Below are 14,147 nucleotides of genomic sequence, written 5' to 3'. Positions count from 1 at the left end.
TCATGAGTGATACACAGCCTATAATGGGTATGTAATGGGTTTGGCGCAAGCTTTAGGTATAACTAATGGAACGCTTTAGTATATTTTCAAATACCTTTGTTTTCCATTCCCTCTAACATTTTTATTTACTGTAAGTGAAGTGTAATTAAACCATTAAGGTCACTTAGGACCGCAGCCAGCAAACCACTTGTGACCGGCTGTTTGCAAGCAGTCAGCTGATGGTGCTTTCTTATCACTCAGGCATAGACTGTGCTTTTGGAAGGGTGTTTAAGCGGGATCGGTATGAATGACCGCCGGACCAGACACCGGCACCACTGAAAACCCTGATTGGTAAGTACACTAACTATCCCTAACCCTCCCTTAGGGGGGTTAGGCACCCCTAAGTGCCTAAATCTAATCTCCCTCGTCCCCGCAGCCTAAGCCTTAGTTAGGCACCTCCCGGGGGGTGTCTAACTAAGTCCCGCCGGGAGCCCCTAACCTAACCCTCCCCCCCTGCGGCTGTCCACCCCTGCAGCCTGGCTTACCTTTATTTGGTATGCTGGGCTCCCACAGCATAGGGATAATGATAGGTGTCGAGATTTTAATGCCTATCATTTGTCCCGTCGGGATTGCACAGTCGGCATTTCGACCGTCGGATTCCTGACTGCATACTGTTTAAGCAATTGTTTTCAGGAGACAGAGTTGATGGTAATATAAGAGATATTTTTGTAGGTTAATGTCTGACATGTTTTTGTTGCACATAAATAAGAGTACTGTGCGCTCATTCTGGGACAAACTCTTCATGGGCCCCCAAAGATTCTCTTAGCCAACATTTCAGTGAAATCACAATTAAATGACATTTATATATTGGCAGCATATTCCACTGCACTTTACAATTAGAACAGATCAGTAATAAACCCAGACTGGATGAACGACAGACAAAGAGGTAGAAGGGCCCTGCACGAGCAAGCTTACAATCTAATCATAAGATTCCAAAAGCTTACAGAATGGAAGTATACTGCCATCAGATTCTAATGTCCCAGGTGTCTTACTGTATTTCGCAGAAAATGTAGATAGCAATGTCCTTCCCAGCCATCATCACTGCCTGTTCAGAGGTTTTAGAAGAAGTTGATCAGGTAATTTCCTCCAATCTGAGTAATAAGGCACCTGGCGTGGATGGCATACCACTAGAGGTTTATAAAAGATTTTAACTAAAAAATTTTGATTCTTTGCAGTCCTCTAGGTCTGTGTCTCTGTCTATGTCCAAAGTTCTGGTTATTTTTATTCCAATACTGAGTAAGGACCAAATTGGCCCAGTATTTTATCACGTTGCTTCCCATGGATGTTAAAATCCTGGCCAAGGTCCTGGCCCCCAGGCTTAATGCATTTAAGGTTACTTAGGTTGTCCACCCAGACCAGACGCGGTTTATGCTCAGTAATATCCAATTTCCATGAAAAAACAGAGTCCGACCTGGATTTTCGGACATGGTTCCAACCCAGGTCAGACCCCGTTTACACTGAACCCTCCATCTGGGTTATTTCCAGCTCAGCCCCGTTCACAGTGAACCAGAGTCTGCCCTGCTAAACTTGTGAGGTCATAAAAAGTGGGAGGTGACTGCTCCACAACCACCAATCAGCTCATTTTAGGCATGACCCAGGTCGGATAACCCGGGTCGAGCCGTTTACACTGCACCATTACTGGGGTCCATCCTGGATCAGAACCTGGTAGCTACCTGGGTTGGATTCCCAGGTTACTGGACCTAGGTTTATTTTTTAGGGACCCTTTTCCACTGAGGTGACCCGGGAATAACCCGGGTTATTGCAGCAGTGGAAAAGGGGTATAAATGAACTGCCACTAATCTGAGTACCCTCTACCCTTCAGGTGACCAGGTTGTCTGGGGAGAGGACAGTGGGGGTGGAAGCTGCCAAGTTCTCGGCCTGGCTAACCCATACTTGCCTACCCTCCCGATTCGGCCAGGAGCCTCCCGAAAATCAGGTGCCGCTCCTGGCCCCCACCGGAAAGGCAGGCAAGCCTCCCGGTCCCCGGCAACCTGCCTGGCCCCCCCCCCCCAACGATCACCATATAAACCCCGGCAGCGGACGGGCCGGTGACGCGATTCGCGCTGAATCGCGTCATCGTGCTTCCGCCCCTGCTTTACAATGCCGTTATTCTTGGCATCATGAAGAGGGGGCGGGACCGTGATGACGCGATCGCGCTGTCACGCACACTTTTTTCGCGTCACTTACCTGGCCACACCCCTCGCTGATAAAGCCCGACAGCTCCCTCCCGGAAGGAGGGAGCTAAAAGTCGGCAACCCTGTCGAGACGGAGAGAAAGAAGCATCAGATTCGGTCGCACACGCGCGCTTGCATGAAGCATCCGTCTCATCCAGATACACACAGGTTTGCAAGAAGACATTAATCAATGACTGTACTGATGAGCCAGCGGCAATCAAGGTACTGCAATGGCACCTCCAGTGGAGCGGTGTGCTGAAGCATTCGGACTGTTACTGTGGTCCGGTGTTAAAAAGTAAATAAAGTAAAACATATAAAACAAATACTGCTAGAGTCAAGCTGGATACACATTAGACCATTAGCAAACGATGCAATGGTCATCCAGATTAATAGCCTTCACTTAATGGGCCTACCTGGAAGCATTAAAGGTCCTTCTCTAATAACTGAACTACCAAGGGTGTTGGGCATCTCAAATTAACTTTCTGACTTTGAAATTGAACGGATTCATGGGCCTGGGCCCAGTAAGAGATGGGATGGATACCAGACCAAGGGTTGTAGTTTTCAAATGCCTCAATTTTCAACATAAAATTACTCTTTGACCCACCAGTAAGCAGAAGTTAAATGGAGCGAAAAATGCCTCCTGCTGTTTCCAGACTACTCAGCAGAAGTTTCAGAAGCTAGTAGGGAGATGCTTCCATGATCCATCTGTACTAAGCTAGCTGGCTCCCAGTGTAAGTTCATGCTGCTATACCCGGCATCTACAATGGATCAGATCACTAAAACTTTTTTTGCCCTGTTGATATAGTACCCGGACAAACGATCTAATGCATACACACTGTACAATCTTCCAAACGACCGAACGATATAACTTGCATCGTTTGGAGTTTACATTGTTAATTATATAATGTAACCATATGGCCTGGTTGTCCGGTAGTACGTACACACTGCACTATTTGCAGGAAATCAGTAACGAGATCGTCAGATTGAGCTGCGTGTAGGGAAGTCCTGAAGATGCGACAAACGCCTCTGCGGAGCGCGCACACACATGACGATTTGTACGAAATGTGTTTCCGATATGTTGGAATTGGCCAAATCATTAAAAAAAAAAAACTGCGTAATGTGTACCCAGCTTTAAACTACAGTTCCCAAGAGGCACATGGTATAGAGGGAAAGGAGATGCACAAAGGCATTCAGATTGTAAGTGCCGGCGCTCTGGGATTCTACCACCCCAATGTCCCCAAAAGAAAAGGAATAAGAATTGCGCTCTCTCTCTCTCTATACAGTGTTCTCCCCAGGGTGTTTTTGCGGGCACATCGCCCAGCAGAAACAGCCTACTGTCCGGCACTCCCTCCCGCCCCAATGTGCCGCGTTCCCTGTTGCCCGGTCACCCTGGTGTTCTTGTTGCCACAGGCAGGGATGCCGGATGTGACACCGAGCTGCGCCGACGCCACATCTGAGTCCGTCTGGCATCCGTGTCCTCCGGCAATAAGGACAAGGGGCGCGGCGCATTGGGGTGGGAGGGAGTTACTTTGGTTCATTAACAGGTAGGTTACTGAGCCAGTTCTTTCTCCAGTAATAGAACATCTGATAAATCCTCTCCACCTCCAATATATACTGTAATCTGCATATAATGGGAGGAGCAGCCAGTAATAGTACATCTGATACATCCTCTCCACCCCCAATATATACTGTAATCTGCATATAATGGGAGGAGCAGACAGTAATAGTACATCTGATACATCCTCTACACCCCAATATATACTGTAATCTGCATATAATGGGGAGGAGCAGCCAGTAATAGTACATCTGATACATCTTCTACACCCCAATATATACTGTAATCTGCACATAATGGGAGGAGCAGCCAGTAATAGTACATCTGATACATCCTCTCCACCCCCAATATATACTGTAATCTGCACATAATGGGAGGAGAAGCAGCCAGTAATAGTACATCTGATACATCCTCTCCACCCCCAATATATACTGTAATTTGCACATAATGGGAGGAGCAGCCAGTAATAGTACATCTGATACATCCTCTCCACCCCCAATATATACTGTAATCTGCACATAATGGGAGGAGCAGCCAGTAATAGTACATCTGATACATCCTCTCCATCCCCAATATATACTGTAATCTGCACATAATGGGAGGAGCAGCCAGTAATAGTACATCTGATACATCCTCTCCATCCCCAATATATACTGTAATCTGCACATAATGGGAGGAGCAGCCAGTAATGTTACATCTGATACATCCTCTCCACCCCAATATATACTGTAATCTGTACATAATGGGAGGAGCAGCCAGTAATAGTACATCTGATACATCCTCTCCATCCCCAATATATACTGTAATCTGCATATAATGGGTGGAGCAGCCAGTAATAGTACATCTGGTACATCCTCTCCACCCCCAATATATACTGTAATCTGCACATAATGGGAGGAGCAGCCAGTAATAGTACATCTGATACATCCTCTCCACCCCAATATATACTGTAATCTGTACATAATGGGAGGAGCAGCCAGTAATAGTACATCTGATACATCCTCTCCATCCCCAATATATACTGTAATCTGCACATAATGGGAGGAGCAGCCAGTAATGTTACATCTGATACATCCTCTCCACCCCCCAATATATACTGTAATCTGCATATAATGGGAGGAGCAGCCAGTAATAGTACATCTGATACATCCTCTCCATCCCCAATATATACTGTAATCTGCACATAATGGGAGGAGCAGCCAGTAATGTTACATCTGATACATCCTCTCCACCCCCCAATATATACTGTAATCTGCACATAATGGGAGGAGCAGCCAGTAATAGTACATCTGATACATCCTCTCCATCCCCAATATATACTGTAATCTGCACATAATGGGAGAAGCAGCCAGTAATAGTACATCTGATACATCCTCTCCACCCCAATATATACTGTAATCTGTACATAATGGGAGGAGCAGCCAGTAATAGTACATCTGATACATCCTCTCCATCCCCAATATATACTGTAATCTGCACATAATGAGAGGAGCAGCCAGTAATAGTCTTTCTGATACATCCTCTCCATCCCCAATATATACTGTAATCTACACATAATGGGAGGAGCAGCCAGTAACAGTACATCTGATACATCCTCTCCTCCCCCAATATATACTCTAATCTGCACATAATGGGAGGAGCAGCCAGTAATAGTACATCTGATACATCCTCTCCACCCCCAATATATACTGTAATCTGCACATAATGGGAGGAGCAGCCAGTAATAGAACATGTGATACATCCTCTCCACCCCCAATATATACTGTAATCTGCACATAATAGGAGGAGCAGCCACTAACAGTACATCTGATACATCCTCTCCACCCCCAATATATACTGTAATCTGCATACAATGGGAGGAGCAGCCAGTAATAGTACATCTGATGCATCCTCTCCACCCCCTATACTGTAATCTGCATATAATGGGAGGAGCAGCCAGTAATAGTACATCTGATACATCCTCTCCACCCCCAATATATACTGTAATCTGCACATAATGGGAGGAGCAGCCAGTAATGGTACATCTGATACATCCTCTCCACCCCCAATATATACTGTAATCTGCACATAATGGGAGGAGCAGCCAGTAATAGTACATCTGATACATCCTCTCCACCCCCAATATATACTGTAATCTGCATATAATGGGAGGAGCAGCCAGTAATAGTACATCTGATACATCCTCTCCACCCCCAATATATACTGTAATCTGCACATAATGGGAGGAGCAGCCAGTAACAGTACATCTGATACATCCTCTCCACCCCAATATATACTGTAATCTGCACATAATGGGAGGAGCAGCCAGTAATAGTACATCTGATACATCCTCTCCATCCCCAATATATACTGTAATCTGCACATAATGGGAGGAGCAGACAGTAATAGTACATCTGATACATCCTCTCCACCCCCAATATATACTGTAATCTGCATATAATGGGAGGAGCAGACAGTAATAGTACATCTGATACATCCTCTACACCCCAATATATACTGTAATCTGCACATAATGGGAGGAGCAGCCAGTAATGTTACATCTGATACATCCTCTCCACCCCAATATATACTGTAATCTGCACATAATGGGAGGAGCAGCCAGTAATAGTACATCTGATACATCCTCTACACCCCCAATATATACTGTAATCTGCACATAATGGGAGGAGCAGCCAGTAATAGTACATCTGATACATCCTCTCCTGCACATAATGGGAGGAGCAGCCAGTAATAGTACATGTGATACATCCTCTCCACCCCCAAATATATACTGTAATCTGCACATAATGGGAGGAGCAGCCAGTAATAGTACATGTGATACATCCTCTCCACCCCCAAATATATACTGTAATCTGCACATAATGGGAGGAGCAGCCAGTAATAGTACATCTGATACATCCTCTCCATCCCCAATATATACTGTAATCTGCATATAATAGGAGGAGCAGCCAGTAATAGAACATGTGATACATCCTCTCCACCCCCAATATATACTGTAATCTGCACATAATGGGAGGAGCAGACAGTAATAGTACATCTGATACATCCTCTCCACCCCCAATATATACTGTAATCTGCATATAATGGGAGGAGCAGACAGTAATAGTACATCTGATACATCCTCTACACCCCAATATATACTGTAATCTGCACATAATGGGAGGAGCAGCCAGTAATAGTACATCTGATACATCCTCTCCACCCCAATATATACTGTAATCTGCACATAATGGGAGGAGCAGACAGTAATAGTACATCTGATACATCCTCTCCACCCCCAATATATACTGTAATCTGCATATAATGGGAGGAGCAGACAGTAATAGTACATCTGATACATCCTCTACACCCCAATATATACTGTAATCTGCATATAATGGGAGGAGCAGCCAGTAACTGTACATCTGGTACATCCTCTCCACCCCCAATATATACTGTAATCTGCATATAATGGGTGGAGCAGCCAGTAATAGTACATCTGATACATCCTCTCCACCCCCAATATATACTGTAATCTGCACATAATGGGAGGAGCAGCCAGTAATGTTACATCTGATACATCCTCTCCACCCCAATATATACTGTAATCTGCACATAATGGGAGGAGCAGCCAGTAATAGTACATCTGATACATCCTCTACACCCCCAATATATACTGTAATCTGCACATAATGGGAGGAGCAGCCAGTAATAGTACATCTGATACATCCTCTCCTGCACATAATGGGAGGAGCAGCCAGTAATAGTACATGTGATACATCCTCTCCACCCCCAAATATATACTGTAATCTAAACATAATGGGAGGAGCAGCCAGTAATAGTACATCTGATACATCCTCTCCACCCCCTATACTGTAATCTGCATATAATGGGAGGAGCAGCCAGTAATAGTACATCTGATGCATCCTCTCCACCCCCAATATATACTGTAATCTGCACATAATGGGAGGAGCAGCCAGTAATAGTACATCTGATACATCCTCTCCACCCCCAATATATACTGTTATCTGCATATAATGGGAGGAGCAGCCAGTAATAGTACATCTGATGCATCCTCTCCACCCCCAATATATACTGTAATCTGCACATAATGGGAGGAGCAGCCAGTAATAGTACATCTGATACATCCTCTCCACCCCCCAATATATACTGTAATCTGCACATAATGGGAGAAGCAGCCAGTAACTGTACATCTGGTACATCCTCTCCACCCCCAATATATACTGTAATCTGCACATAATGGGAGGAGCAGCCAGTAATAGTACATCTGATACATCCTCTCCATCCCCAATATATACTGTAATCTGCACATAATGGGAGGAGCAGCCAGTAATAGTACATCTGATACATCCTCTCCACCCCAATATATACTGTAATCTGCACATAATGGGAGGAGCAGCCAGTAATAGTACATCTGATACATCCTCTACACCCCCAATATATACTGTAATCTGCACATAATGAGAGGAGCAGCCAGTAATAGTCTTTCTGATACATCCTCTCCATCCCCAATATATACTGTAATCTGCATATAATGGGAGGAGCAGCCAGTAATAGAACATGTGATACATCCTCTCCATCCCCAATATATACTGTAATCTGCACATAATGGGAGGAGCAGCCAGTAATAGAACATGTGATACATCCTCTCCATCCCCAATATATACTGTAATCTGCACATAATGGGAGGAGCAGCCAGTAACTGTACATCTGATACATCCTCTCCACCCCCAATATATACTGTAATCTGCATATAATGGGAGGAGCAGCCAGTAATAGTACATCTGATACATCCTCTCCATCCCCAATATATACTGTAATCTGCACATAATGGGAGGAGCAGCCAGTAACAGTACATCTGATACATCCTCTCCACCCCCAATATATACTGTAATCTGCACATAATGAGAGGAGCAGCCAGTAATAGTCTTTCTGATACATCCTCTCCACCCCCAATATATACTGTAATCTGCACATAATGGGAGGAGCAGCCAGTAATAGAACATCTGATACATCCTCTCCATCCCCAATATATACTGTAATCTGCACATAATGGGAGGAGCAGCCAGTAATAGTACATCTGATACATCCTCTCCACCCCCAATATATACTGTAATCTGCATATAATGGGTGGAGCAGCCAGTAATAGTACATCTGATACATCCTCTCCACCCCAATATATACTGTAATCTGCACATAATGGGAGGAGCAGCCAGTAATAGTACATCTGATACATCCTCTCCACCCCCAATATATACTGTAATCTGCACATAATGGGAGGAGAAGCAGCCAGTAATAGTACATCTGATACATCCTCTCCACCCCCAATATATACTGTAATCTGCACATAATGGGAGGAGCAGCCAGTAATAGTACATCTGATACATCCTCTCCATCCCCAATATATACTGTAATCTGCACATAATGGGAGGAGCAGCCAGTAACTGTACATCTGATACATCCTCTCCACCCCCAATATATACTGTAATCTGCATATAATGGGAGGAGCAGCCAGTAATAGTACATCTGATACATCCTCTCCATCCCCAATATATACTGTAATCTGCACATAATGGGAGGAGCAGCCAGTAATAGTACATCTGATACATCCTCTCCACCCCCAATATATACTGTAATCTGTACATAATGGGAGGAGCAGCCAGTAATAGAACATGTGATACATCCTCTCCACCCCCAATATATACTGTAATCTGCACATAATGGGAGGAGCAGCCAGTAACAGTACATCTGATACATCCTCTCCATCCCCAATATATACTGTAATCTGCACATAATGGAAGGAGCAGCCAGTAATAGTACATCTGATACATCCTCTCCACCCCCAATATATACTGTAATCTGCACATAATGGGAGGAGCAGCCAGTAATAGTACATCTGATACATCCTCTCCATCCCCAATATATACTGTAATCTGCACATAATGGAAGGAGCAGCCAGTAATAGTACATCTGATACATCCTCTCCACCCCCAATATATACTGTAATCTGTACATAATGGGAGAAGCAGCCAGTAACAGTACATCTGATACATCCTCTCCATCCCCAATATATACTGTAATCTGCACATAATGGGAGGAGCAGCCAGTAATAGTACATCTGATACATCCTCTACACCCCAATATATACTGTAATCTGCACATAATGGGAGGAGCAGCCAGTAATAGTACATCTGATACATCCTCTCCACCCCCAATATATACTGTAATCTGCACATAATGGGAGGAGCAGCCAGTAATGGAGTCAATGCATTAGAGCATTTCCAAGAGGTGCAGCAACTATCTGCGCCTAATGGTGGGTACACACTATACAGATATATCTGCAGATGATGGTTGTTCGTACACACTGAACAACCATCATCTGTGTCTGCCCGCAGGTCCCGGCGACCAAAGGGCATGTCCCAGCGGGCGAGTCCTTCCCCCCTCCTCGCGGCTGCCGCTGTGTGTGTACGGGTGGCGCCTGCTGATGGACAGATGTTTGCAGCACAGCCAATGCTATATGTCTGTGAACGCCGGCGTTCACCGACATATCGCGGGTAAACACTGCCCGACAGGCAGCAGATACATTGGGCGATCAATTGATCAGCCAATGTATCTGTCAGTGTGTATCCAGCTTAAGTGGAGAGCTAAACAAGCATTATCACATGGATGATACATTCTATGTCTGTCACTCCACACAGCCACAGTGACTGGTCAGCTGCTGCATATCGGACCTATTTCACCTACTGAATCACCTAGGACAGGATATGCAAAGGACAATCAAATAGTTTAGATACTCTACTAAAAAAAACGATTTGAGGGGGAATTCAATTAGTCTACAGTGGCCGGGAACGATTCAATTGTTTGTGCCGCAGGGCGCGAGTGCCCATCATTTTGCATTGTGGTGTATAGGGGCCGGGAAGAGTGTGCTAAGTTTAAATCATTATAAGATCAGGATTTAAATCATTTATTATTGCGAAGGCCCCCACTAGGCTACTTCTTCATGCCACCCGGCTGGAAACATTTTCTGGGGAGAACACTGCTATATATATATATATAGCGTTCCCGCTAGGCTGTTTCAGCGGGGCGCCGTGCCCTGCCGTATGTCTGAAGGTTAGAAAGCACCCTGCCCTCCAGCACGGCGCCCTACTGAAACAGCCTGCGGGTTCTGTCCTCCACCCGCGGGCCGCAGTGTCCCACAGGTGGGGAAAACGGCAGAGCAGCTGCCGGTGAATTCACAGTGACCGCGGCGCTTGGGGGCTGCCCAGCATGTCCATAAGTGCCAGGCACGCCCCCAAAAGTGACACATCAAAGACACGCCCCATATTCATTGGGCACACCCCTTTTTTGGGCGCGCAGATGTTCCCTAGCTCTAGCAAACATATATAATATATATATATATATATATATTGTCGAAGCCGAATGATTGGCTGAGACCAGATCTTAAAATTAATATCGAGCGACGCCATCTTGAGCCGTCAGCATGAAACCATGGTGTGTGATGCTAATATACTATTAGCATCGTGCGATCGCATTACCACTGCATACTGTTTAAAATCTTATCATACCCCATACGCAACGTTACACATATAAATATATATTTAAAGACTTCATGTATTCAGTGATGACAGACTTGTCTTGTAGACATGTCTGTGACAAATAATCAAGAATACACAAAGATACTGTAAGTGTTTACTTCAAATATATACACAGTATGTCTGTGGCAATTGAAATGTTGGATTTATAAACAATTGCCAGATGTGTAGCTATTGTTAACAAATGTAGGCCTTGAATCCAATGCTGATGTATTTAAGTAGAACTAACAGTTGTATTAGGTGAGCCTTTTGTTAAAATTATCAGATTGTTTGCCAAAGCTTGCTCCATCCATGAACAGGACAAAACCCCATTGTCTGTCATTCTTTTAGTTCAGACAGAAGTAAAATAAATAATAAGCAGTGTGAGGATATATATATATATATATTTTTTTAAACGATCACATGGGTATCCACATTGCATGCGCGCGCACACTCACACATATATATATATATATATATATATTATATACACACACACACACACACACACACACACACACAGTTGCACCTTTTCCGCTGCATGAAAACACACAATGCATACTTACATATAATCATAACTATACACGCACTCATAAAAGGTTCCTTCACATTATGGTTTATATTAAAGTTATTAATTATGATATAAAATGCATGTATTTAATATTTATGTTATACGACATGATAAACATGGCATGTTTGGTACTAAACTGACACATTGTTTATTTCCAGATATCTGAACCTATCAGCGAGGGAGCCGCATCTTGCGTTCGATGGTTATGGAATATAGGAAATTATTGGTTAGAATGTATACACTGTAATGTAGTGTCTCTATCTAATTTAAATCAATTAAAAAATGACAATGTAATCTGGGGAATTGGGACATACCCCTAGTGAACTGTCCTATGAACTACAGCGTACTACAAAGAGCAAGAACCAATGGAATTATGTTTGTCTGTCTACATTGTTGTTATCATGATCTGTTAGGGTATATAGCCTGTGTCCCGGTCCCAGTTAGCAGCCATTCTCTTGGATGACCACAGACCTCTGGATTGATGACTGTAACTGGGACCGGTGCGCTTGCGTAATGTATCGACTATACCTTGTTTATGTATAACCTTTTGCGCTAATTGTATTTAGATCACAACGTGTAACTAAATGCTTTTTAAGTGAATAATATATTTTTGTACTTTAGAACCACACTCAAAGTCTGGAAAGCAATTATTTCTTGGGCGACTTAAAACGCTAAATAGCGACATATAGGTATATAGATCATTAGGAATTCATTATATATATATATATATATATATATACACACACACACACATATACATATATATTATATTCTGTGTGGAGGATCACTTATACCTACCTTTAGGTTACTGAACACTACTAGAATTAAAGAGTAAAGTACATATTTTTCTTCAACTATATAAATTAAATTGCTGACAGGACTCACCCGCCAAGAACTCTTCATACTCAATGACGGGGATGTTTTGGTGAAGGCTGTCAAGCTCAAAGAACTCGGCCCAGGGAATCCGCACTTGGTGTATGTCAGGGCTCTGCCAGTGATAGAGGCGTCCCCAGGGAGGCAGAACCAGCACCCACTCCGCGCTTTTCTGCAGCGTCTTCATCAGGGAGGCCATGCGGATATATACATCTCTGCGCAAATTAAATCCTTCCGGGGGGTTGACATCATATAACAGGTACCTGCGTAACAAAAACGGCACCTGAGAAAGCTTCCCAATGGCTCACAAAGTAATAAAGACAACTGGCAGGAATTCAATTGTTTTAGCGCACCCTTCTAAAGTGACAGGAGATCGCAGGGCGCTATTCAACTGATGCCAACTATCGCGCTGATCACATGCATCGAGGTCGGGTTTCGCCACGTGAAACTGCTACATCCAACCAAAGTGTTGGCACGGTCGCAAAAAGTGCCGTTTGGGCGCCCAAATCGGCATTTCAGCTCGTACCTCCCGGGGAGGTACGAGCTGAAATGCCAGCGCCAGCAGCCGATTGCGCCAGACAGGAGCAACCATCGTATAGCTCCGTCGGACGCAAACAATTGAATCCCGCCCAATGATAAGGACAGCAGGAAAAGCGCACATCTAATGGGCTAAGGAGGAGGATTACTGGGAAGGAATATAAAAGTTATTTGGAAGTAAATAATAAGAGGCCTATTTATTAAGCAGTATTTAACCCTCTCTCCCATTATACATGATGCAGGAGATAACAAAATATAACGATCAGAGGACTGAGCAGTAATGAATGATACAGGTAACGAGGCCATCGCTCTGCCACGTCACCAGCTCACGCTGCCTCATGCCTCCTACCTCCGCTCGGATGAGGCGGCGCCCACAGGTAGTGATGCCGCTGAGTGGCCCGGGCTGAACGCTCCCTGCTGGCCGCGGGCCCACGACAACAGAACGGCAACGACCCACAGCCCTGCGGCCTTACAGCAGCCAGCAGCCGCCATGTCCTGGCCGAGGCGAGCGCTGCTGCAGTGCGGGGCCGCACTTCCGCCGCCTAGGCCTCGGCGTCCCGTTCCCATGGAGACTGCTAGGCCGCCCCTCCTCCCCGCCATGTGTAGGTCGTCGCCACTAGCAACCACGCATGTAATGTGCTTCTACTGCTCATTTGTTACATCCGTCTGTTCAGAATACCCGAAGGCAATGTGTCATTCACAATTAAAGCAACAAGTCATTATTAAATGTACTACAGTCAAATAATGTATAAGACGTTGCTTAGAAAGAATCGGGATCCAGTCAAGATGTCGGCGGACGTGATACCGGATGTCAGGATACCGACGCC

General features: G+C 44.6%; 1 protein-coding gene across 1 annotated transcript in view; it reads right to left on the bottom strand.

Moving 5' to 3' along the window:
* Positions 1–13,915, bottom strand: part of POFUT2 (protein O-fucosyltransferase 2) — a 29,166-nt gene extending 15,251 nt beyond the window's left edge. Inside the window, 2 exon segments of the mRNA XM_088474120.1 lie at positions 12,796–13,046; positions 13,670–13,915. Of these exon segments, the coding sequence (XP_088330246.1) occupies positions 12,796–13,046; positions 13,670–13,887 (469 nt within the window). The 5' untranslated portion in view covers positions 13,888–13,915.
* Between the last annotated feature and the right edge of the window lie 232 nt (positions 13,916–14,147).

The sequence above is a fragment of the Taudactylus pleione genome, unplaced genomic scaffold (genome assembly GCF_031769625.1).
Source record: "Taudactylus pleione unplaced genomic scaffold, aTauple2 ptg000147l, whole genome shotgun sequence".
NCBI classification, from domain to species: domain Eukaryota; kingdom Metazoa; phylum Chordata; class Amphibia; order Anura; family Myobatrachidae; genus Taudactylus; species Taudactylus pleione.
The sequence above is the reverse complement of the archived record's forward strand: the minus strand, read 5'-3'. Positions and strand labels throughout refer to the sequence as shown.